This window comes from Scophthalmus maximus, chromosome 8 (genome assembly GCF_022379125.1).
Source record: "Scophthalmus maximus strain ysfricsl-2021 chromosome 8, ASM2237912v1, whole genome shotgun sequence".
Lineage (NCBI taxonomy): Eukaryota > Metazoa > Chordata > Actinopteri > Pleuronectiformes > Scophthalmidae > Scophthalmus > Scophthalmus maximus.
The window spans coordinates 13,882,520-13,908,430 of record NC_061522.1 but is presented as its reverse complement, the minus strand read 5'-3'; the positions used below and the strand labels follow the sequence as shown (position 1 = coordinate 13,908,430).

Genomic DNA, 25,911 nt, shown 5'->3' with positions numbered 1-25,911 from the left:
ACGTCTTCTCCCATGTCTCCCATCATTACACCTAAAACACTCCCAAAATTCCTTTGTACTGGACACTGGGTGTTGGTCAGACCAGTAGAGAACCTCACAGTTAATCTGACACGGTGATCTGTTCGGCTTCTGGTCAGCATTAGTAAGACACAACACCATTGGTTGGCAGTGAGATGATGTATATGTTTGACAGTGTGGCATTAAAGTTTCGTTTGACCAAGCAAAAATACAATAGGATGCAATTCTGTCGAGTCAGACAGTCTTTAGTGGCAGGGTTCCGTTACAGAGGATTGTCCTGATCACAACATCAGTCTGGGATTAAATGAAGAGACAGAACACACGGAGACTAAATCAAATGCTTGACATATACCTGCCAACTTTGAGAAACTATACAGATGTGTGTCAGCACATAGGTAGTCACACTTGATTTATTTTTGTCCCTATTTACTGCAATTTGTCAAAGTTAAAGTTAATTGATGAATTCAAAACTATTCATGGCATGATTTGGTAAAAATATCAAAAACATTAAATTTTATTTATAAATGTACATGTTTAATATACCATTGACCTCATTCTAGATGAAAAGACTGTAAATGAAGCTGCTTTCAGACATGCACTGAAGTCCAGACATCTCCCTGAACTTATCCAGAGACACTTTCCTGCCAGTCCCCTTGTAAAATTGTGAGCCCGTGTGAGAATACAGTAGGAAAATCTCTAGAAGATTCCACGGCGGGTGAGTGCAGGGCGCTTTAACCGAGGCGCCTCACCTCGTCTGAATGTTCTGGAAATGTTCCTGCTGTTGTGATCGCGTCTGACCCGGACAAACACCTGCTGCCTTCGTCATGTGTGAGCGGCAAACTCTGGAAAATGTGCAGACCCAATTTTCCCAGCATTACAATTCAAACTTCAACAGGAGTGAAGCAGGACATTGGCACCTAATCTTTGTTTACTGCTGTCAGTGCCAACCAGGGCCAGTGATAGAGAATTCATTAAGTGGCAGCTTCATCTCGACCTACTTTAACCTCCCATTTCTCACGCTGCAACCTTTGGCTCTCTATCTCCTCTCTCCCTCTCTTTTTCCTCCTTTCTGCGTCCTTCCCTCCCGTCTCCCTGTTTGGTTTCCTCCCTCGAACTCCTGACTATCTCTTATTAGTGCATCTGGGCCGAGATGATACTGAACGTTTGTGTTCACTGGTTGTGGATGTCCTTGAGCAGTACGCGATGACACGGATGATAAAGAGGCAGAGGAGCCCAACACCTGGGCTGTATTAAAACAAATGACCGTGAGCCCAAGTAAGAATACAGATGCCTCCATCTTTGTTTTTGTTGCACCAGTGATCCGGAGCTACATTGTCTGCGCTGCATTACCGTCCCACAGGGGACACTGTGAGGTACTGGACACTGGGCGGTGATAGGTAGCGGAGGGACGTGGGGAGACGAGGCTCCATAGCCGCTGTTAATGAGGTTCCTCCGAGGCTGACAGGACCTCTCGTTTCCAGCTCATGGTCTGGGAATGCTGTTTCACCGGGAACAATACTCCTTCATCCGTATGTCAGTCCCACATTCATGCACAAATACTTGTGATTTTTCGGGGCGAAGGATATCCTTCCTCTCCCGTTTTGCTTCAGCTAAACAAGAAACAGTGACCTGAACGACCACTGATCACACAGAAAACCCAGGTGCCTGTGGTAAGAGGAGTGGTCCTTTGAAATATAAGGGTTAAGCAATTTTCTGATAGAGATCAGGATCAACATTTAACCATAGAAAGATTTAAATTTACGACTTCAATCAGCTCTTAAATCCCTTGAATGCACAGTCTCTAAATGCAAACACACAGCAAGTCCTCCGCTCTAGTCCTGTGCCCTGAGGGCACATAATCACAAAGCGGAAGAAGAACACAAGTACTAATCTAAGATCACTTGACAGGTCACCGGCAAAACCAAATCTTCGCTGGGCTTTCATTATGACAACATTTGTGAATGTGGGTCTGGATATCCCTCCCCGTATTCAGCATCGGTCACATTTACAGTTCTTGGTGTAACAAAAGTCTACAGCAGGGGTCGAGAGATGTTAGTCTGTGCACCACTTCCTGAAGTGTTGGGACTCTCAAAGGAGGCGAAAAAATGAATTGCAAACGCAACAGGATCTTAGCGTGCATCACAACCTTTCAGCTCGTTATGAAATCTGCAGGCCGCTCTTGGCACACCGACATATTCTCTGGCCAAAGTTGAAAGTGGCCACAGCCTTGGACTCCCTCTGGGCAATCATAAAAAACAAGACGGAGGAGAGCACGGGTAGGAAGTATACAGTCCAGTGGCATTGCGGATTTGGACACCACTTATAAATTGCAAAGTTTATTGTTGAATGTAATTTTTTAAATATTTGTGTATATATATGAGAGGATGGATTTTAAAGCTTTAAAGCTCTTTTGCGGTGCCTAATTGGATGATTACGCTGTTCTCATCAGAACTTTAGCACAGAAAAGAAGCAATGGGAGCGTGAGAAAAGGATTGTTGGAGTTGGTATGAGTGACTGTTTAATGTCTTAAGACCACTCCTATGCTTGTTAGGACACATTTCATGCTTTCCCCTGCATAATGTAGATACAGTAAAACTATCTGGAGGGACTAGCCCTATAGCCATCACTTATAAAAACCGGTGTTTCGCAGCGTGCGAATGCCACAGATGAAAGGCAACCAAGCTTCAAGGTCTAGATAAACAGTGCTCAGGTAGGGGCCGAGGGGTCAAGGAGATTTGTAACACACATCGCCATAAACTCCAAGACGTGCAGATCCATTCATGCCTGTGGTGAACGAGAACGTCCTTGGTCCTTGGTGAACAAGACGTTGTCTGTGGTCTGAATTTTTTGTTTGGGGGTAAATTGTATCAAATGTCCACCATGTCGGAGTGAAGCAGTAAATTAGATTAGTGGTGCTGGCTGATGTGCGTGGGGAGACGTCTTTGATGTGATCGTGTCGAGCTCCGCATCCACTAACCTTGTTTGGGCTTTTCACAGAGAGCACTGGGGCCGGGGCATGTTCCTCTCCCCGTGGGTGTAGCCGCTTAAAAATAAACACGTATACATTCCCGTAACGCGCGCTCGCTTTTTTTTTTTTTTTACAAGCACTTTGAACAGAACTACATATAGTCTGCACACACAGACACACCAGGGGCCGCAAAACAGATCGAATAATCAGCACTGAGTTTTTGGATTGTTGGAAACGGGAGATGTTCCTAAGGGTGTGCGTGAGCGGACGGGTCCAACTAGTGTGTCATTATGATAACAGCTCCTGGCCACTGGCTTGGCACAGCAACTCCTCGATGGGAGTCAAATTCAAGTTGACTTGGAGCCAGTGCGGTCTTCCCAGGGGGGGATTCCATCCCCCAGTATCATCGTCTTGGACAGTGCAGCTACTTTCTCACGTCACAGCCAAGGGGAAGGATGTGCTTCTATCTCTGTGCTCATGTTGCTCATTAACAGGGAAACTTTTTTCTCCTTTTTTTTTGTTTGGGCCTAAATGCTTTGGAAGTTTGCATCCATTATAAAATGCTTTTGTAAAACCACAGTATTTTATATTGTAGTGAACCAAAAAATGTTAGTATTGAGGTCACGGTTAACCTAAACATGTAGTACACTTTGGGGAAAAACTGTTTGTGATGGGGAATGTGATGACATTAGAGAGATTTGTCTTAATGTGTGTTTCACACGGCTTCTTTGTGTTGCTTCTACAGCTACCCCACCCTCAAACCTCAGACTCTTTACTAGTGGGACACTCCTCATAATGCGTTTCATAAACACAATTCACTTTGTTTAATGCTCACTTAATTGGTATGATCCTTCAAAAAAACATGTTCCTACATTGTTATTTCGTACTATAAACAGGAATCTTGACCCATTAATGCCTTGTGGGGGAAAGATGAGCTTGTTTTGGTAAAGAAATTTAAAAGAAGTTAAAAATGAGTCAATGTGCTCTCATTGTGTTTTGTTCTTTTAAATATACATTTGCTCAAATACATAAGCATAATGTAGAGGTAGCTGAGCTTCAGTGTTTCCATAATCTTCTACTTTATGAAAATGAATATTCTTATTTGTCACAAGTGCATGAATTAAAGTCACTTTTCCAGGCTTTAAGAAACAAGCGGTCAAGGGAGAATAAAAGAAACAAAACAAAAGGGAATAGATTGGTGCCCAAAACCGAGAAATGTGACCAAAACTTAGTCAAAACATTTTAAAGTTATAGCTAATCTGCTGATAAATGGCTTTGTCAGTAGATTGTACAGAGCCAAAAGTCACCTCCTCAAATGTCTTAGTTTTTTGTTCCATTACAAATCCAACCCTGTCTCAGGAAAGACAACATTGACATACTGCTAATCTTCAACAGGCGTTGAATATTGTACAGCAAGCTCGGATATTTTTCCAGAAAACAAATATATTGTCTGTGAACATTTGTAAACATTTCTAAATAAATACATTGACAACGTTCATTCTGTTAATTATAACAGTTCCGTCAGTTACATTCATTATATATTTGCTGTTGCAGTTCACCTGCGTATAAACATTTTATAGGAGACAAGGTTGTCACATCCTAAATACATTCAGTTTAGAATGGTATAAAACACAGAAATGCATTGAGAAACTGCAACCAGAAAATCATTCAAAGTAATTCCTTTTTTAAACAATCATTCAAATGATTACCATTGTAGGTGCCCATATATCAGTTAATTGATTGTTCAGCTAACGTTGCCTCCGTCTCTTACATGCAGCTCTGAAGAGGTCCTTTGAGGTGGAGGATGTCGACTCTTCAGCTCACTCTTCCCCTGGCTCCCGCCGGACCACCAGCTCCCCTCACCGCAACGCCATGTCTCCTACCAGCATCTACTACCGTGACCTGGGCACCCCCGCCAACAACAACAACAACCTCAACTACACCCAGCCTCGCTCCATTATGGGTGGAGGAGGCTCCAAGACCCCCGAGCCTGTGTCACGCCGCTCCGAACTTTCCATCGACATCTCCTCCTCCTCCAGCAAGCAGGTGGATAACATCACCAGCCCCTCCTCCTCGCGCTTTGTGACCAGCAGCGCACTGAAACGCCCCGAGGTCCTGGGCCACTCCAGGACCCCGGAGATGAGCCACAAGAGGGAGGTCACGTTCGCCAAGACGCCCACTGACTCCCCGGCGATTCGGCGCACTGAGGGCAACAATAACAACAATGGGACCAGCCGCACCCCCGAGCAGAATCACGCTCGCAAGTTTGAGCCCCCCAGTCCCGGGGATGTACGTAAACCTGACATCAGCATCACCAGAGCTCCGCCTGAGAACAACGGCCATCACCCAGCAGTGCACCACCCACACCACCCCAACCCACACCACAACACCATTGTGACCACCTTCCGCTGCGCCTCACCCAACCATGGACGCAGATCCCCCAACCCTGAAAGTAAGTCTGCTTGACCTCGTATGCCCACACTTGTTCCAGTCAGTCACTGCCAAGCACCTCCTCAAAGCACAAAACTGCATCAGTATGAGAAACTTGAAACGGTAATCCTTGGCATTTATTTGTTCATTTCCCTGATATCACCACGCATAACCTGTTGGTGGCTGTATGGCATCATCTATTCCTATTATTTATTGTTATTTATATTATAAGAACCGGGTGCTTTGCTGTCATTGCTGCTGAAAAGTGAAAACACAGGATTTTAGAGCAAAAGAGGAACACAAATCTGGCATCTCGTGGTAAACGTGAAGTCATCTCATTGTGCACCAGACGGTTTATACACCATTTCCTTTGGTCCTTATATAGAATCTCGTCAAGTCTGGGGCTTGATGTGTAAAATTGGAAAGTACAGTCATTTGCTAATTGAGCAGACTTGCGCTTTAGCTGCAGCTTCATGTGGCAAATGTCACGAGTGGCAAATGCATTAAAGTGAGTGTAATAGGCTATCTGAGGCTCAAGTTAAACCAAATGACATCTTCTAATGTGATGAGGTAAGGGCAGCTTTTCACTCTTGGCTGTTAAGTTGAGCTTACAGTCAAACACCAGTGAGTAAAAAAAATAGTGGTCACATTTTCCATATATCATTTAATTTGGACTGATTTGACCTTTTTCTTCTCACTTCATACCTTCTGCTCCCCTTCCACTCACACCGAGGTAAGAGACTAACCCAAGTATCCGATCTCACTGAGAAAAAGAAGCCAGTAACACGAGTGGCTTGTTTGATTAATCTGAGGTCTGCACGTCTGTCAGTAATACAAGTAACCATGTCCTTGGCGGCCCGTCTGTCGGGAGGAACAGCAGACTGTCTGTCTGTATTTGTGGTAATCCATGTCTGTTCTTAATGCAGAGTTGGAGCCAGGGTGGTTTTTGTTATGTGATGAGAACAAAACCTCGGCAGATCCAGAACAGTAGTACAGCAGTTAAATAGTAATTAGAGTTAGAGTTCCTGTAAAAGTATATGAATCAGAGAGAGGCAGATTCTGGGCCACAGGGTTTCTATGGTGCCTCTGGAAGTTAATGTTTTTTTCCTTCCCTCTTTGGTAAGCCAACCTCCAGCCCCGTCACGACCTGACTTATGTGATACTTAAAACATATAAAATATATATTTATATGTGTGTTTTTGAAGTTTAGGTGGTACTTTGTTTCACAACATTGTTTCAACATTTAAGCAACATAGCGATAACATTTTAGTGCATTATATGCATAACTTTTTTTGAGTTTTTGTCACTTGGTTGCAGCAGAAACAATTTGTCAATACAATGTGGCAAACTTGCTTTGTTACATATCCAACAGTTGCGGTAAAACAGAATCTTTTAAGTTGGAGTGGTGTTTGTGTCCACCCGATTGTGTTAGTCCTATTTTTTCACTCTGTTTTTGGGCTCCACCAACCCCAGAGGGAAACATCAGGATGTGGAGTGTGGTGCTGAACAGGTAGCGTACAGTGAGCTTTAAAAGCTTTCTCGCTAGAAACATCTGCCTGCCGCAGCCAACTACTAAGCGATGAGAGAGGTGAGAGTGAAGGAAAACAGTAAAGTTGTGGGCACAACAACTAAACAGTGAGTCATGTTCTAAAGGCGAGGGAAGCTGCAGTTCAGACTGATAATTCTCTGTAGTTTATTGTCATTTGACACATTACCATTATGAAAAATATTATTATGGTCGGTTTAACCATTGCCCTTCTGTGTATTATTTATGTATGTGTGCCATTAGTCACAAAATCACAAACTACAGTAAAAGGGAAAACTGTGTTGTTTTGGACTAATCTGTGTTTCTCGTATTTGTCAATTATTTCATAATTAGCTCTTGATGAAACATAATGATGGGTATGTTTTCTTGATGATTTAGATCATTTGAGGATATCAAATCCTGGCATGTGCTTTTAAACTGACTCCTAAAACACAAAAAAGTCTCATAAGGCACCTTGTCATTGGCCGATGTTTCGTATGGCACATTTCCCACAGTAGGTTTAAACACTTTGTGTCGTGCTGCCATATCATTTCTCCTGTCTATGACTGTAAATTTGTCATCTGTCTGTGCTGATTGTTTTACACAGCCCTCATCTAGAAGTTGTAGCATCTTATTTGTCCACGGGGAGAGGCCCAAATAGGGATTTAGGTGAGGAGGAACCTTCCTGCAAGTAGACATAGATACACAAATTACTGAGATGTAGCTGCCACTTACTTCCAAGTTAAATTCAGGGCAGGGCGTATTGCTAAATATTGATCTGACATGTAGTCCAATTATTTGTGTGAATTAATTTGACATATGAAAAATTGTTGAAATGTTGTTGGCAACTTTACAAGCAGCAAGTACCTAATGCATGTATACAGTATTTATATCTCCTTTTTTTGTTCCAAATGGCTGTCAACCTGTCACAAGTGTATTTGATAAGATGCTTTCCTGCCCATTCAGTCTTTCCAGGAGGAAATGACATCACACACACGCGCGCACACACGCACACACACACAAACACGCACACACACACACACACACACACACACACACACACACACACACACACACACACACACACACACACACACACACACAAACAGAGTATCCTGTGCTTCCTGTGCTCTTCTGTCAGCGTGATTGTTTTCCCTGCTGTGAGACCTCACCGCAGTGCACTTCCTCTCTCTGGGCTCATGTGATCTGCTTCCTCGCCAGGATCCTTCTCTACTCTGATCTAAGCGCCACAGAGTGAGACACACTGGGATGTTGATGCAAAGGGTCAGCGTGAGATCAGATGTGGACTGCACATCACACCGTATACATAATTGTTTTTGCTCGCAGTCAGCAGAGGTCACGTAAAACTCACCCAAACTGTGGTTTTAGAAGTGAAATGTTGCCAATTTCTTTTCCATTCGCCTGAACCAAAATCACATTGTCTGAGTGTTCAGCGGCTTCCATTCAAATCTATTGGATCCAATATGGAATCTTTATTAATTCATACTATAGACAAACACTTTGTCTTTGAATTATAATCTGGCTCAAGGTGACCAAAGTGATCATGTCAGGCTAAATTCCAAGAAATATGTACATGCTTATACTGTAAAATGATGCAAAGGGCATCCTATACTTTCCATTTTCTTTTAATGTGAGGTCAGAAAATACATTTCAAATATTTGACTCAAATGAACTGTGGTATAGCTTCAGGTGCTGGCAGACTTACAAGAATCTACAGTATATGTTATGCCGTTAAAATTGAGGTGATAAGTGATATTCAAATAAACAATGAGAAAGAAAAACATGACCGCTTGGTTCACTTCAGGCTACAGGCACTAGACTCGCTCTGATTTTTATCTCGTCTTCTGCTGTGTGTTCTGCCAGATGGGAAACCTTATCTTGACAGGCGGGGCCTGCTGTTCATCAATCCATCACACACGGCAGAGGGAGCTCCATCTAACATCTCAAGACAGAAACCACCACCTGTGGTCAGAAATAGCACATTTAATCGAACCACTTCTCAAACCACCTTAAGTTTGCTTCACCCTTATTCCCAGCTCCTTGAAACCAAGTAGTAGAACATAGACGAAGATCAATTTACGAAATAAGGGGCCAGACAGAGAGTTTCTCCAAGTCCACAGACATATACCTCACTTGCAAGGACACCAGATTGTAGAGGGGTCGGTAGATAAAGAGGTTGACCGTAAATAGTGCAGTTATCACTCGTATAATGCCGTCTGGTGAGTCATCATTCAGTAACCTCATCGGGCTACTCCCTTTTTGTTTTATTGTGATAAGTGAGAAAACGATGTTCAAGCAACAGAGCTGGATTTGTCTTTCAATCTCGACTGAGTTACAGCACTAAAGAAAAGTGGAAAAGGAAATCAAAGGCGTGAATGGACAGTGTGTTTTTGCATTTGACCCTCTAAAGAATGTGTATTTAGAGGGTCCCTCCATGTTGTGCTATTGTGCCACGTCTTCCCGTTGTTAGGGTGAACAACCAAAAGAGATATCCCCGTTTCAACTGAGCAGATGCTGTATGCATATTGGACTGGAATTTACCATTTCTTTTGCCTATGTAAACAGATTATCTCGTTGTACATTTGTTCCCCTAATGGAGGTGAAGTCATTATGGAAGAAGGAGCAAGTCAGGCTCATTTGTCTCTCGTTTGGGGTGACCTTCTGAAAGTGGGGAGGAGGAGCCAGAGGAGGGCAGTGGGGGATTTGTCTCTGCCTGTCCATAGGTCAGGAAAGGGCAGACACGCACACACACACACACACACACACACACACACACACACACACACACACACACAAACACACACACACAAACACTTTCTCCATCTCAAATTTTTGTCCTGCTTTGGTCGCCTTTCATCGACACACCTACTCTGGCACTCACGCACGCACACGCACACACACATACAGGCGCCCTCAGGCGGAGGCATATCCGGGGTCAGTCCTCTCCCAGTGTAATTATCCTGGACTGATCCCAGACCATTACTCAGTGTGACCTGTTGGCTAATTACCCAGAGGAAGAAAAAAGAGAGAGAGAGGCAAAGAAAAAGGAAGGCAGGATTTTTGCCTACGAGCTTTTGATGGGAAACTGCTGCGGACTGAGAATAACATCATTCTGCAGCTTCGTACGTAGCTGTGTGTGTTTAGCTCATGTCTTTATTTATTCGCACTTGAAACAACGTGGTGAAGGCAAGGCAAGTTTTTATTGGTATGGCAGCAAAGTGTAATCAATCACAAATATCAGTTCATTTAGCACTGTTTGAAGGGATTTCTTATTTAGAGCACTTCCTTATCCCCCCCCTCCTTATCTTTGCCTGAAGATGATGACAGGACGATGTTCTGACACTGAGGCACTGATTGTACCCGACTGTGTCTTTGCTTTGCCGCCGGGCACCGTGGAGTTTTGCTCACTTTAGGTCAGTGAGCCTCTAAACTCTTAACGTCAGTCTTTTCAGTTCGAAAATGTCCCACAGTGACAAGTGTCACTTCTCATTTGCTCGACTATAACCGCACACACTGAGTGTGTGTCCTAAACAAGCCACCAGGAGGCAGTGTGTGACAGGGTAAAATCCAGTCAGACAGTGAAACTGTGTGGCAGGTGAAGTCAAGATGGATTTCCTGTATTTTTTCAAAGCCACTTTCATTTACACATAGAACAAAACAAAAAAATGTTTTTGTGCTTTCTCTCTGTGGATTTAGCAAAAAAACAAAACAACCTCCGGGGTCCGGAAGCACATTGGTTTGAATTGTTACAGAAATGCATCAGCATGCAGATGTCAAGCTTTGCCCTATTTATCTTTGATGAAGGTTTTTAATACCCCAGTATATCTCTAAGAAAGGAACTCATTCAAAACAATGTCATGCAGCCCTTTGAATTGTGTGGACATTAACAAAAGTATACATGAAAGGGTTTCCTTTTTAATGAACATCTTACATTGGAGGAGGAAGAGGAGCCTCTGCCCCAGATAAATACACACACACACACACACACACACACAGACACTTCCCCCCTGCCCAGATAAGGCTTTTGCGGAAGTTTGAGTTTACATTGAGCATCTGGGGGAAGTCAAGGGTTAAAGAAGTTTCCCACCACTGCAGAAAGACCTTTGTCCCCTTTTGTCATCTTGCCAAATCCCACATCTGCAGTCAAATCCTGCTCTTCTATTACTTTCTTCTGTATGAAGTGATGCACGATACATTCACATGATCTACCTTCACATTCTGTACCACCATGTACATTCATTCACACAGCTCACTTCTGGCAACATGACTCTTTTGCAGAACGATCACACTTTGTCTTCCACAAAGATAAAAAAAAGGCTTTGAATACTGTGTGTAGACACACACACACACACACACACACGCACAGACACACCTTTGTCGACCTTTTTCCATCTCCTCTTGACAAATAGTAGGATATGGGCCATCAGGGTTTGATGAAGCAAGCTGAGATAACGTTCAGTCTTTGCTGACATTATCTTCATTTATCTGGTCCGTGTCCTGGGGAATCCTCCCTCTTGTTTATCCAGATATGAGACTGCGCTGCAGTGTCTCTGTCCAAGAAACTGATGGGAAAATCATGTCTCTTATCTTGGCCATGAAAATGACGAAATGAAGCCTCAGTCATGTTCTCGGGCAGTGAGATGGAAACCATGCCATCGTGAGCAATATATATGTTTTCCTCAAGGACCATTAGTGAAACCCAGCTGACCTGTGATGACTGAACTGCAGTCAGTAGGGGCCAGGGCTGCTTGTCATCAAAATGCACAATTACATGATTTATTTACACATCAAGACAAGCAAGGCAATCGTGTTACTCAAAAAGCCAGAAAAATTGAATTCATTAGCATATTTTTATTCCTTTTCTGAAGATGATAAGAATGGTTTCTCCTCGATGACCATGGAGTTTTAACATAATCACAATCTTAAACTGGTTGGCTCGATTGGACCATCTGGATTTTGGTCCTGGATAGGTTTAGACTCAGGTGATTTCAGGAGGAAATGACATCACTATCCATTTGTACACAAACCCACACACACACACACACACACACACACACACACACACACACTGGTTTTAATGAAGGAGAATGGTTCATGTGAGGTCAGTTTTTCTCCAAATACTCTGCTAATGATGTTTGGCCCACTTGTAGGCGGATAGAGTACGTTGCCTACTGGAAAAACAATAGTTGTTTTCCCTGGTGTGTGTGTGTGTGTGTGCTGACAGACAGATGGTAATTTGTGCTGCAGTCCTGCCATCTGCTGAAACGAGCAGGCGAGAGTAGATTGGGGGGCAGAGGGATTCACGTGTGAGGGTGTGTGTCTATCTGAAGTCTGCGCATGTGAGCAAAAATGAGATGCTGAAATCTTGTACCTCATGTTACACCGACTACATCCGACTCTGCAGTTGAGTATTTGTTCTATTCTCCAAAATCACGATTTAGGAGGCGCAACAACAACTTGAGCTTTGGGGTGAAGGTGCCACAGATGGGTTCCTCCGTGATACCTAATGTGAGACTAAAAATCCAAATGATGTGGTGGACCACATGTAGACCAGCCATGGTTAACCAATTTTAAATATAAAACACACGCTCATTACCAATTCACAAAGATGATAGCTCACGGTCGCTAAAAGCAGAATATCTATTTGCTTCCCCCGTCTCTGCACATGCGATGCTTCTTTTTTCCATAATTCTCATCATAATTGGGTTATATGTCTGTGGGAGACATGCAGTAACCGCACAAGCAGTTTAATCACAGAGCTCCTTCCGTCATGTCTTCGCTTCTTTGGAGTTGAGTCATCCCTGTCCCTCGCTCCCACACGAGAGAAGAGACGGAAAAGCGGTTGACAGCAGAGATGGCTTCTACTTGCAGTGAGATATGCAACAACCACGACATGGATCGTCTTCGTGAGTATATCTGCTGACCACATTGTGTCTGTGGGAGAGCTCGATTGTTTTAGACGGTCATGCTGCAGAGACAGGAGGATTGACTGGTTTCCATTAAGGCCAATCAAGTTGACCACATGGTGTACCCTCCTCAGATGGGGATATGTGAAAGGGATACACAGAATCATCCCAAGATGCTGGTCGCCCCTTTCATTCCTTTTTATTTTATTGTATAGGAAACCCCTAATTGTTTATTTGAAACCACCTTTTATGAGACATTATATTGCACTTCCTTTTAAAATCATTGTTTCTCGAGTTGAAGAGGTTGCTGTGGTTTATTGTGAAAAACACAAACCATGCTTTTAGAGGAAAAAAAGGGGGTTTGAGCACATGGTACTTGAAATTGGCAACGGCTGAGAAAACTTTGGTGGCTCGAAAAATGGACTGGCAAACACTTCAGACCACGAAATCCGAAAAAAGCTTATCTTCTTTGCATCATCGCAATAAATAGGGCACAGACTTCTTACTCGTTCAGGGCAGTAAAGAGTTGATGAAAAAGCAAACACGCGTCTGAGTTATTGGAACGTAAGGAAGGAAAAATGTTCAAGTCTGAGGAAAGAAACCTGGAGGGAGCAAGTATTTTACCGCCAGCGTGTGTAGCTGCTCAGGATAAATACACAGACCAGTCCATCTGTTCTGCTGATGTACGTTCGGTGATTTCCACCAGAGAGGCGAGGCTGAGTCTCGGAGGCCGCTTCGGGGTGCTGAGATAAACCATCCGCACTCATCACACACACATGCTGTCTCCATTTGCACCACAGGGGATAAGAGCAACCACAGCAAACACAACACAACAGGAAGTCTCCAACAGACCCAGATATCTCCCCTGTATATATCCAGGCCAAGCCAGATGTTATGTCTTTCCCCTCTCCCTCCTGTTCTTTACTCTTCCAACCAACCCCATTCCCACTCCATCTCTTCTTTCCCTCATTTATTTTCCCCCCCCTCTTTGCCTCCTCTTTCCCCTGTGCCCCTCCCTCTCCTTGCGCTCAGCTTTTTCCTTCTGCTCCCCTCAGGAAGGACGTGTCACTGAGTCACTCGGTCTGCTGAGTCATGGAGGTGGCTCCTTCAATCGCCTCCATATGTGCTCTGCCCTGATTGGGCGGCCTCTGAGCAATCAGCCCTGACCCCACGGGCAAATCACAGACTTTCCCCCGTAGGGCTCCCGGCATCACCGCGCGTACGAGTCTTCAGTTACCTCTTGAGCCCGCATGATTTGATACAACCGAATCTTGACATGTGTTTTGAGGCAAAATGGCTGCTGTGTATAAAAAGCAGAAATAATGAAACGCAACTAAAATCCCTTACTTTGAGGTTTTCGGAGAGCCAGCAAGCACATGACTTCACTTTAGACTCCTGATTGAGTTTTGTCGTTAAGCTATCGAGGAAATGTTGATGTAGCATCTCACTTGTACAGCGCTTTTGTAAAAGTGAGAGTAATGTAAACAGAGAGATGCATGGTATAGAATATACTTATTATCAAAATACTACAGATGAAAATTGTCCACTGTAGATACACACACACACACACACACACACACACACTTTCATCATGTCCCCCCTCCCTTACACAGTTTCACACCAAGTCCAGATTCTAATTGAACTGATGTGCGATCATTTACTTTAAATCAAAGCTGCTTTTAAGGCTCTTTGCAGGACTAATAAAATAAGGCAAATAGCACAGAAATCTACTGCCATCTTTTCTTTTTTCCCACGGGAGGAAATGGCAACTTCTGACACTGGTGGGTCATGGGTTTTCATATACTGACAGCGTTGTTTACTGTTTACGACTAATGTGTTCTTCGATAAGAAGACGGTGGGAATGTGTCTGATATTTTTTGCTTGGAACCCCAGAAAAGCTGTTTTTTGGTCACTTTTTCCACACTGGACATAGACCTCTGACAGATTTAGGATTCTGATCTCAAGCATAAATAGAACATTTGCTGAGAGAAAGACCATTGCTAGACTCAATTGCATTTCTACTATGAATCTATCAACAACAGTACTAGCTGGTAAAATAGTGATAAGCTAGATCAGTAATACTACAGCATGATATTTCAATAGACCTTTAAGATTGGTAAATCAGAACTGATAATGAGAATGGATATGTTTCAACAGTGTGCTGACGCAAAGTAAACACACGCACACACACACACACACACACACACACACACACACACACACACACACACACACACTAATACTGTAGTGCCTCACATTCACAACGAAACAGGCAAATGTGAGCCTTGCTCTCCAGCTCCGACAGGAAGGAAACATTTGTGCTGAATGTTATGAAAACCTCTCTCACGCCTTCAATCTGTTTGCTGATGGAAAAAAAGTTGAGCCACATCCATGCACCAAAGGAACCGATTATTCACTCTCTTGTTCCAGTCAGCGACGGATCGAATCCATTTCATGACCAGCCCCTTTCTCTAATCTTAAACTCTATTCTCAGAAAACATCTCTTTGCATGTCAACTGCATTAGCATTTTGCAGTAAGCGAGCTGGCCGAAGCGCTCTGTTGTGGGTGAACTGGGACAGAGGAAGCACAGAAGAGCAAGACGGAGAACGTTTGGGTATTGGAGCCGCTTTGTGACCGTTTTGGATTTCAGTGCCTCTTGATTCGCTCAAGTTGCTACGTGAGTTTTTCATATTGCTGTAAACTGTTTGGTGGCCGGTCAGTTAAAGGAAAATGCAAATAAAGAAAGCAGAGCATGAAAAGCCATCAATGCCAACTTCCTATGTTTGTCTTTTAGTCTGGGACATATCTCTCTGAAAGATAATTCCCAGAAGCTGTAAATTTTGGAAGAAATACAGTTTCTTGCTTATATCTCTCTTTACTTGTTGAAAGATTGAGAGCAGATACTCTTGTGTTTGTCTGGTAGATTTATGGCTATGCAGCGAGCAGCTTGTTAGCGTAGCTTAGCACAAACTCCATAATAAGACCGTAAGCTCCCCAGGAAGAAGTTTATTGACATTATAAATGAAGCGACAGGAGAAGCATTGCTCATAGACTTCTATAAAAACAGACTTCTCTTTGCAACCATTGGAGTCGCCCTCTGCTGGCCATTTGAGAGAATACAGGTTCATATAGTTTACAGTTACACTATAGTGTTTGTTTATTACATAACAAACATTTTCTAATTTATTAGAAATCTAAACTTTTTTTGCCAAACCACTATGCCCAGTTTAGAAATAGTCCCAGCACACCAAGCACCATGAACATGATACATTGTTTGTAGTGGGCTTTAGAGAAGCAGGTGGACAGCAGAAGGTTTTTATTTTTTTATTTTTTAACTTTGGATTCAGCGAGGGCCTTAGCTCTTAACAAGAAAATCCTTGATCATGTTTCCTTATTCATTTGAAGGATTTTTTGCTCACTATGGTTAGAGATGGAATGTTGGTCATTGCGTTTATTTTTTGAGGGATGGAGAGAGCGAGCCGCGGAGGATTCGAGGAGAGAGATGACCAAATGTTTTCAGTTCTCACAATCACACACACACACACACACACACACACACACACACACACCTCTAATACCATCCACTGTGGAAAGAAACAGTGGGAGGGAGAGAGCAGATGGACACACAGGAAGGACATGGAAGTACAGAGGATACACACACACAAGCAGCTCTTCTTCTAGTGGGTTTACTTAATATGACATGGCTCAAGATAGCTTTTCTGCGTCCACAATGTTCTCCATTGACTTTCTCTGAATGAGGGGTGTGGCCGCCGAATGCCTTCCAAGCCACTTGGGATGGCGGTCACATGACTGTGCTGTGGGCGTGGCCAGGAGAGCAGGAGCCGCAGCCCTGCTTCACCAGCTGGAACTGTGAGTGAGAGAGGAAGAGAGTGTGAGAGTAGAAGGAGAGGAAAGGGTTGGGTGAGTTGACCACTTTTTAAAGTTTGCTGTTTGTGCCTTTCTGTCTTGCTGCTGGGAGCTGATGCCTGTGAATGGTTTTTTTTAGAGACAGGAGAAGGAGGCAGAAGAAGTGTTGGGGAGGGAGGCAGGGGCAGATATGGATTGGGGCTTTGAGCTTGCTTGTGTCAAAGTTAGTTTACCATGTGTGTCGTGTGTGCTGTGCAGAAAGTGTTGAGAGAGCGGCGAGCGAGTGTGTTGTTGCCATGAGATCTACAGAAAACTCCAAATTCAGCTTGCAGGCCTCGTGATTTCTTATCCCCCCCCCCCCCCCCCCCATGCTTTCCCCTTCCCATTGTTCAGCCAGAGGGGAGAGTTTGGGGGGTCAGCTCTGTCACTCGTCCCCACTCCTCCCCCCCTCACACACACTCCCCTCCCTTTTCTTTCTCCCCTCCCATTGTGTCTTCAGCTCTAGAGCGCGCATGGATAATCAATCCGCCATAATGGGACTGAGTGTCGACCAATCAGGATGAGTCCCTGTTATTCTTCGAGTTGCCAGTTCTCCAGGGCCCATGTCTGCTCGTGTTTTCTCCTCTGGCATCAGCTCCTGTCACGTCAGGCAGTTTCCAGGCTGACTTTGATCCAGCGCAGTGGATTAGCCAGGCACTGATTGAGCCAAGCCGTTTTGACGTGATTCAATTTTGACAACCCCTTGTGTCCGCTCTCTGCAGAGTTTGTTGCCAGGTTCAGGGAGAGTTGAAGAGGCTAACAGGTCAATTTTATTTATTTTCGACTTGTGCTCTTCCACGGGGGAACAGTAACTCTTCTCTTTAGTCTTCTGTCGGGAAGAAAATCAGGTTGTGGTTTGTCACTTAGCTTTGATTTTGGGCCCCAGAAGCCAGGAACTGGAAAAATAAGTTACTTTTTTGGAATCTGCATCCAAAGTCTCTGAAAACAGACACTTGAAGATTTATTTTTCTACCCCACTGTCAGTGTAGTCATGTAGAGATGTTGCAAAAGATGTTCTAGACGTCCTTGCTTTGCACCAGCTTTATATTTGACAAGAATAGTGATACATTTGACTTTGCACATTGAGACAACTGTATGAACATATTCACTACTCTCAAACCGCTGTAACAGTCTCAGCGCCAACACAGCGTTATTGAACTTTGCAATTCATTTGGATTTATGTTTCTGCAGCTGTCAGCCTGCGGTGTCAGTTTCCTGAAGCCTATCATACAATTTCTCTCGTCCCTCGGATTCCTGATGTTGCCTCTCGTCCTTTTTGCATAAAGCATCACAATACGCTTCACCCGTTAAAGCCACGCAGCCATTGTGTGTGTGACACTCATCAGATTAGCTCGCTGAATATAACTTATTCAATCACCACAGATAAGCATTTCGTCAGGACTGTTTGGGGCCAGCAGCATGGACCAAACTCTCACAGAGAGTTTTTTTTTCTTGCTTTAATTAAAAGTCCCATATCATATAACCAGTCTTGTCAGAGATATCATTTTCAAGAAAGCATGTATTGTGCTGCAGCCGGTGCACGCACAGATTTAAAACCTGATTCTTTAAAGGTGAATCCACCGCTGTCACTTGTTTTCCCATCACCTCAGACCCGTGTTTTTGACCAAAGAATGTTCCCTGAAGGCAGCACAGCTGAGAGGAGAGAAGGCGTGAACTGGATTTACAGTAAACAACCGGGCTGTTGGTCTGAATTATTCCTTCCCCCATTACAGTATGTCTTCCTAGTTCGCCAGCTAATTGTGTCCATGTGTACACAGCAGAATGTCACATGGACTTATGTTGCTCTTCCTGTCTGCAAGGGAATAGTGAAGTCATGTTTCTGTTGGTGGTTTTGTCACCAAGCAGTTTGTCGCAAGAAATCCTTTTGTAAAATTCAGTATTAGGAAGTCAAAGATAAAACGTATCCCTCTACACACCCACAGTGGGAGGATGTTTACCGATCGACATGTATGTCACGGATGGGAGCTGAAGTCAAGACATGTCATGTCCTGTCAGAGGTGACACGCTGTGGGCCTGAGGGGTGGCGGGAGAGGGCGGCATGTGCCACTTTGTGGTGGTCTCTCCGACAGCGATGTGGCAGCATCATGCCTCCAGGTATTGTGACGTCAAGGCTATCTGTCTCTTTGTTTTTTGATTCTGGGGTGATGAATTTTAATTACAGGATGTGCCTTGGCGTGTACTTGGGTTGTAGATTTGTTGAAAAGTACGGACGCATTTTGGTAATTAGTCAAGATGTGTATTTTATTCTTACCACTTGAAATGTCACACCTGCCGTCAACACTTCTCTGAGCGCCTAAAACAGAGAAGCTTGGAAACTCTGGTGCTGCGTTGTAGTATGAACCCGGGGAAAACTCAGTCACTCATGTTCGCTTCCTGATTGGTTCTTATTACTCATGAGTCGACTACCAGCGGTGAAGGCAAAACCTTGTATATACTTAAGGTGTTACTTCTACCTCGTCTGTCCCTGCTCTTACTTTTCACCATTGTTGTTTCTTGTTCATATTATTTTCTGTAACCGACCGCAGAGTAGAAAATCTCCTTCCTGTTTACACCGGTACGCACATGCTCAGGGTATGTGAATGGTCACGTCCTATACATTTCTATGTGTGTTAGTATGGACGGGGATTATCACAGATGAGGAGCTAAAACGATTGTGCGGACGGAGATCGTTTCAGTGTTAAAATGCCATTTTAAAACGAAAAATGTAGTAAAAGTACAATAGTGAACTAATAAAGTGACCTAATTAGCAGCACTTACACGCCGGTGCGACTGAAAAAGAACCATCGTAAAGGTCAAAAGTCAGGTCTCATTTCCTCTCATTAAACACTACACTGCCTCCATCGTCGAAATATTCAGTCCCGCCGGCCCCGTTCCCAGTTCATGCTCGTGTTGGTTGTGTGATTTACAGCCCCGTCATGGGCTGCGTCTGTCATTTGCCGTGTACCAGTTTCCCCATGCTGCAGCTGTGGGCAGGCTTGTGGCTGAAACCTCCTAGATCCCCCTCCACGTTTCTGAGAAATGTTTGGGCTCTGGAGTTACAGTTGTGGTCAGTGAGCCGGCAGCACTGAGAGCCGCCCGGCACAATCGTACCGCAGTGGCCTCCCTGCTGTGCTGGGCTTCAGCTTCTCATTTTCTCAGTGTCTCCTTACAACTTTCAATCCAAAGTGCCCTCACTCTTGTTGCGTTTTTTTCAGCTCGTCCCTGTTATTGTAGCGTCCATCACACGTCTCATCCGCCTCCGGTCGTGCCCTGACCCCGTCCGTGCACAGCTCCCTGTCCCCATCTCTTCTCACTCTTTCAATCTGTTCGGAGGTCTTTTGGGACAGGTCATTATCTACACTGTACCAGAAGTTTCCGCGCATAGAGGTGTATTTCAACACCGAGCAGCACCATCTGCTCGGCTCCACGTCAGGCCAGGGGTCGCATTCTCAGTGGGCCGACACAACGTGACAAGACTGAAAGATGGAGTGGCCCAGTTGAATTCTTCTGACCTGTTCTCTGAAGTGCCGGCCCCTGTTTGTGTCAACTGCAGCTGTCATCGACCTCGCCGAAGCTCCTCATCTTACATGACAGGGAGTTATTATGATGGAGAAACACGTCAGGATTTTTAATCAGCGTGTTGCTTTGGTTTCAAAGTATTGACTGGTAGGGAGGGAGGGATTTCCTGTTTGATGCACATGACAACCCAGAGAGAACCTCCTCTGTTCTCGCAGCTCAACCTCACTCTGTCTCTGCCTACTGTAAATACACCGTTATGTTATCTCCTTCAAACAGAATCCGGTGTAGCATTAACGCAGTAACACATGCTCACACTTGACATCGACCCTTTCAAAAGGAGGAATACGTTGGATTAATAAAACAAATAACGACAAAATATTTATAACGTCAATGTAGGTACCTCTCTTCTTTTGCTTTTCCGCCACTGAAACTTAAATACTAATCTACTGTACAACCAATTGCCTTGCGATCTCTTGGCCTTACAACACGGCAGCAACCATAGCGCCACCTGAGATTTGGGCACAAAGTGAGGACTGATATGTTGTAATGTGCTTGTATTCTTGCATTCGTGCATTCATTGACTGCACGCTTAAAACCACTCCATAAATCTTTTAGATGATATTAATTTGTGCATATGTTAATCCTGTATTCATGTGACACACTTGACTGCGGACTGTCAGGCAACTCGTGTGCTGCTTTCCTCTTTTTGGACACTATCTCTTCCAGGCGGGAGCAGGCATAAAACTTTATGATCTCTTCCTCTTAAGAGGGAGCCACCAAAGGGCCGGAGGAAATATCATCTCCGGTTTAAAAAAAAAAAAAAGAGAAAGATAGAGGACAGTTACAGAGAAACACACATAGGAGAGGGGAAAAAAGGAACTGAACTATAGGGCAGAGATGGGGGGGGGGGGGGGGGGTCATCTCATGGGAACCATGTTAAAAATGTTTTTCAAATAGCAGACAGTGTTTAAGAGCTGTCAGTAACCATACGAGTTGTGTGAGTGGAAGAACAGACATGATCCCTTCTTTTCCCAAATCTCAACCCCCTGAGGAGCGACTGGACCGCCTTTGAACATGTGTTAGACAGCCTGAAGGCAGACCAGGGGAACTGTAGGAAGCGAGTTCAACATAGCCAGGATAAGTTTTCGTTATCTGGATTTGACTAAACACTGACCATCCTGGATAACCTGTACTACGAAGCTGGATATCAACTGTCTCAGTCAACCCTGGGTTTTCATGTCCCGTTACGAGTGCGTTCATGTGGAAGAGGCCGAGTCGTTAATTACAAGCGACATCATCAGAACCATGAATGAAAATGTTTAATATGATACGAAAAGAAATTCATTCTGCAAAGTGAGATTGAAATAATATGATGAAACAACTAATACAGAAAAGAAACCATAAGAATTTTTTTTCCTTTTAAATTAAAGTCAGCCTAAAAATACGATGTAAATATGCAAAGGACTTTATTTAGTTTAGGTGAATTTGTGAAGAAGACGTGGACATTGTTGTGAAGCTGGTTGATGTCTTCTGCTTAGTCAATTTACACAACTGAATCTCTATCTGATTCCTGAGGATTTTGCTCTGCTGATGTGTCTCAAGGCAACAGTGTTAAACTTCATTTACCTCATTTCCCTGCAACTGTATCCTGCATGACAGCAGCAGGGTTTTCCAACATTGTGGAGTTGGAGCCAAACATCAGCGCAGTGTAGCACAAACATTAAGAAGTTTCTTCCATTCTGGCAAAATACGTGAAATGAAATGTTTGAATCCGAAACTGGAAACAAATCAAAGCGCGGCCAATTATAAAATCCTCCCACATGGGCCAGTTTCCTTATGCACAGCGTCAGTCATCAACTGCACCATTTGAACTGTTTCAGCTCATCAGGATTAATTACATGTTGTGCATGCAAATCACTTTACGATTTCTTTCTGTTTTTTGTCTCTTTTGCTCTCTTGTTTTCTTTATATTGCCACGGACCAATCTCATACTGCAAAACAGGGAAGCGCTGATGTGGCATGTGTGCATCGATGGAAACTGAATTTCTTGGGGGGGGTTTTAGGAGGCTTGTCCGGAATACAATGCTGGCTTTGTTTCTGGCACTGGCTCGTCGCTCAAGTTTCAGTCGGTGAATATTAAATCTAGGGATGGATGTGATGTTCCTGATGGGATTTTAATGAAGGCCTTGAGAGGGGAGTGTTGAGTTATGTGAATCCAGAGTGGGAAGCTGATTCTCTGTTACAGCAAAGCTGAAGGTTGTATCTGATCAGGGGGAAACGCTCTGTGTTAGTTTTCCAGGAAGGTAGGATTACAGGCCCGTTCAAGGAAGGAACGCAGTGGCCTCGGTGCTTCATAGTAGTGGTTATTGATATGTGTCAGCTAAATGTTTACACGTTTCTTTTTCTGAAATTTGACCATGAAATATCTCTTTTCGGTGAAGGCCAAGACAAGAACCCGCCCTGAAAGCCGTGTTGTATTTTCAGGTTTCCACTGAGCTTTGCTGGCGTTCCGCATTAACAACAATAAATTCTGCTGTAATCTTTGCCAAGAAATGTATTGAGCACTGTTCTCACTGCGAGGCTGTGCAGTCCATCACTTTTGTCCAGCCTAAAATAATGTAACGGTTACAAGAAAGAGATTTACCATCACTGCATCAGTGCAGTTTTTCAGAAGCTTGTCCACTTGCACAAGACGCACAATGATCAATGAACAGTAACAATCCATATTTACTCATTTGACCTCACTGTGCACATCACGATACTGTACAATACAAGAGACATGAGGATGGAAAATTTCCTGCAGGGAACTACATGAAGGAATAATATTAGGGTCGACTGCTGTGATTTAAAATTGCACATCCATAAAGTTGGGGGCCTTGTGACAGAAATATTAGATATCTTGCCTTTGACGTCCAGAGCGTGGGTCATTCCCCCAAAACACTGCATCCCCATAATGCAATGCATAATTCCTCTTCTGCCTGGTAAATCTTTCAAACTCCTCCTCACTCACCATTTTGCAGAAAAGTTTGATGTACTCCAAGCTCAATCTCTTCTCTCTTGACTACGCTGCCTTTAGAGCCACAGAAAACCCTCAGAGCTATTTTGAACTGTTTTCACAAGCTGAGTTGTTCCCCTTGTCTTGTGATGACAACATTGACATTCACGTGTCGAACTTTTATGCCCAATCGAAGTGTCCCTCCAAGCTATACAAACATTTCTGGTGCGGAAATAAATACTGTGGTTTTGTGTGCTGTGAAGCCCTTTGTGACGGAAGAGGAAACCAAACACCAACGACATTTTTCACCAGTTACCTTGTCTTTCAGAGGGTATCATTTTTGCAGACCAAAGACATGGGATCTGTCCAGTCATGCAAAGAAAAAGCCTGAATTCATTGAACAAAGCTCTGGAATCAGCTAATCCTAAAGGATTAGCAAAAAAAAAAAAGGAAGGAAGAATCAGTCTAATGTATTTATTGGAACGTATGTTCACTCATAACATCTGTTTGCAGTTTATCAAAGCGGTTTTCATTTTGACAGTTTGGGTTGATGCACCTGTTTAGCGTTTTTTTTTGCACAGGTCAGTTTCCCCCATTTTCTATTTAAATGAAACTTTAAATGTCAGTTAAATAAAGGAACTTTATTCCAGTGGAGTCTCACATGTCTGATTACTTGTTCTATTTTCTATTCCGCCGGGTTTGTGTCATTTAAAAACAGTTTTGTGGATTAAATGGCTGCGGCCACTGAGTCATGATCTGAGTCACGCTGTCCGTCTCTGTTCACTTTTTTTTTTTCTGTCGTGGTTGCAAATGTTATCCTTTGCTTTCTCTGTGGAGCATCACAACACACGACTGCAGATGTGGTTAATGAAGGGACGCTTCGTATGAACAGTTGTTCAGGCTTTGCCGTTTCATGATGGACTTCAACGTTGGTCATTGTTTTGTTGGGTTTTTAACCAATCAAGCATTTTAGTGTCCCCGCCCTTTTTCTTTTTTTGTGACTGTGTACAGGAGTGATCAGATATCGTCTGTCACCTCAGTCCCAAAACATTTGTACCACCTAGCATTCTAGTTCAGCAGAAAATCTCTCCATATCTTTTATTTTTTTGTATGTACCGTGCAGTGCAACATAGTGTGAGTGGTTCTTTTCTTCTGCTCATCCCTTTTCGAACATGTAAAGCAGCAAGTGTTGACCAGTTCCTTTTGCTTTATGCTGTTATTGTATGTGAATATCACTCTTCTATATCTGTCCACTTGTTTCACTATTTTCTTTTGTTGTTTTTTCATTGTTTTTTTTTTTTACACGGCTCGGAATAAAAACATTTTCAATTCAATTCGATTAATAGGCTTCAGATTGAGAGGGTTATCATTAGGGAGCAGTGCTGGCAAAAAAAATCATGTGAGGTAAAAGGACAGCAGGGTGGTTGTCAGGCGGGGTAACACGTCGACACTCCTATGGGCCGCTGCTTGTTCCGATGTGTTCCGATGTCTTCACGTGTCTCACATTTTGCTTGTTTTTCTTGCCGCGGCTGTGTGTTGGTCTCCGCCACAGTGTGACTGTTTCTCTATTCTTAGAGAGCAGCCCCCGTAAGCCGGCAGGTGGCCCCCGGGCTGGCGTGGCCCACGGCGCCCCAGAGGGCGGCTTGGCCGCAGAGCTGGAGTGTGTCACCAGAGCTCATTCACGCTGTGCCATTCAAGAGGCTACCGATGCAACCAGGCTCAAATGTAGTAGCTCTTACGCCGAATGACACCATGAAAATATAACATTTGCGATGACACCTCGAGGATTGAATTGATCCAAATACCTGAGGATTGCTGTTTCCAAGACATAATATTTCTTTGTCAGGTTTCTTGAGAACATCGGTGCAGCAGTAAATCAGCTGCGGCCCACCGTGGTGCAGTATTCACAGAGGGTTCACATTTCAGCGCGGCTTCCCCCCTGAATGTTTGGATTGCTGTTGTATTGATAATATTCACGTCGTAGCATGGAGGAAAATTGCCCCTCTCTAGATGTGTAAATTATTGTGTAAAAACAAAACCCATTATTCTGAACGTGTACTGACTGTCGACGGGCACATGGGGATGGAATTTTCTTCCCTTTTCCCCAAGATTTTAGGTATGGATTTGCTGAGTTGTAGCCAAGCCACATGTGCTTCCACAGCACAGTTCATCATGCTGTGGGAAGTGAAGGTTGGAGCGACTGACGGATACAGTCGAGACTGTTGAAGGTGTGGTGCAGCCCTTCCTCACACACTCAGTCCAAAATTGTAGCTTTTTTGTTTTGCATGGAAAATGGTGCCGGGCTCCGAGACATTGCAGCTCATTCATCAATTCTCCCATGAGCATGAGTTTATACATCTGCCCGTGCACACAGTGGAATACGCATTCTCATAACTTGACAATGTTGAATCAAGAGGTTGTTGAATCACTGAATCTTTTGAATAACAGCGTCAGCTTTCATACTTCTTCGAGAGACAGGTGACACTGATCTCAGGACAAAGTGTCAGAGAACCAGAGAGGAAGGGTTTTCCCTTTTCCTTGTAAGTAGTCTGTGCATCATAGTAAGATCTGCGGTGGTCCTGAAGTGCAAATCACAATGACAAATTTACTAAAATAAACTAG

The 25,911-nt window shown here is 43.8% G+C and overlaps 1 protein-coding gene and 1 long non-coding RNA gene across 6 annotated transcripts in view; one reads left to right on the top strand and one right to left on the bottom strand.

Moving 5' to 3' along the window:
• Positions 1-25,911, top strand: part of sept9b (septin 9b) — a 65,719-nt gene that overhangs the window by 22,983 nt on the left and 16,825 nt on the right. For 3 of the 5 annotated variants that reach the window (XM_035636701.2, XM_035636700.2, XM_035636699.2), the window contains exon 2: positions 4,764-5,438. In XM_035636701.2, coding sequence (XP_035492594.1) covers positions 4,764-5,438 — 675 coding nt within the window. Of the gene's footprint in view, positions 1-4,763; positions 5,439-15,408; positions 15,547-16,686; positions 16,791-25,911 lie in introns of those variants that run through there. The other 2 variants (XM_035636706.2, XM_035636705.2) reach the window with 2 other exon arrangements.
• Positions 16,540-23,480, bottom strand: LOC118312258. The gene is made up of 2 exons (XR_004794176.1): positions 23,305-23,480; positions 16,540-16,737 (listed from the first exon to the last, which is right to left on the bottom strand). It is a non-coding gene; the product is annotated as an uncharacterized LOC118312258 (long non-coding RNA).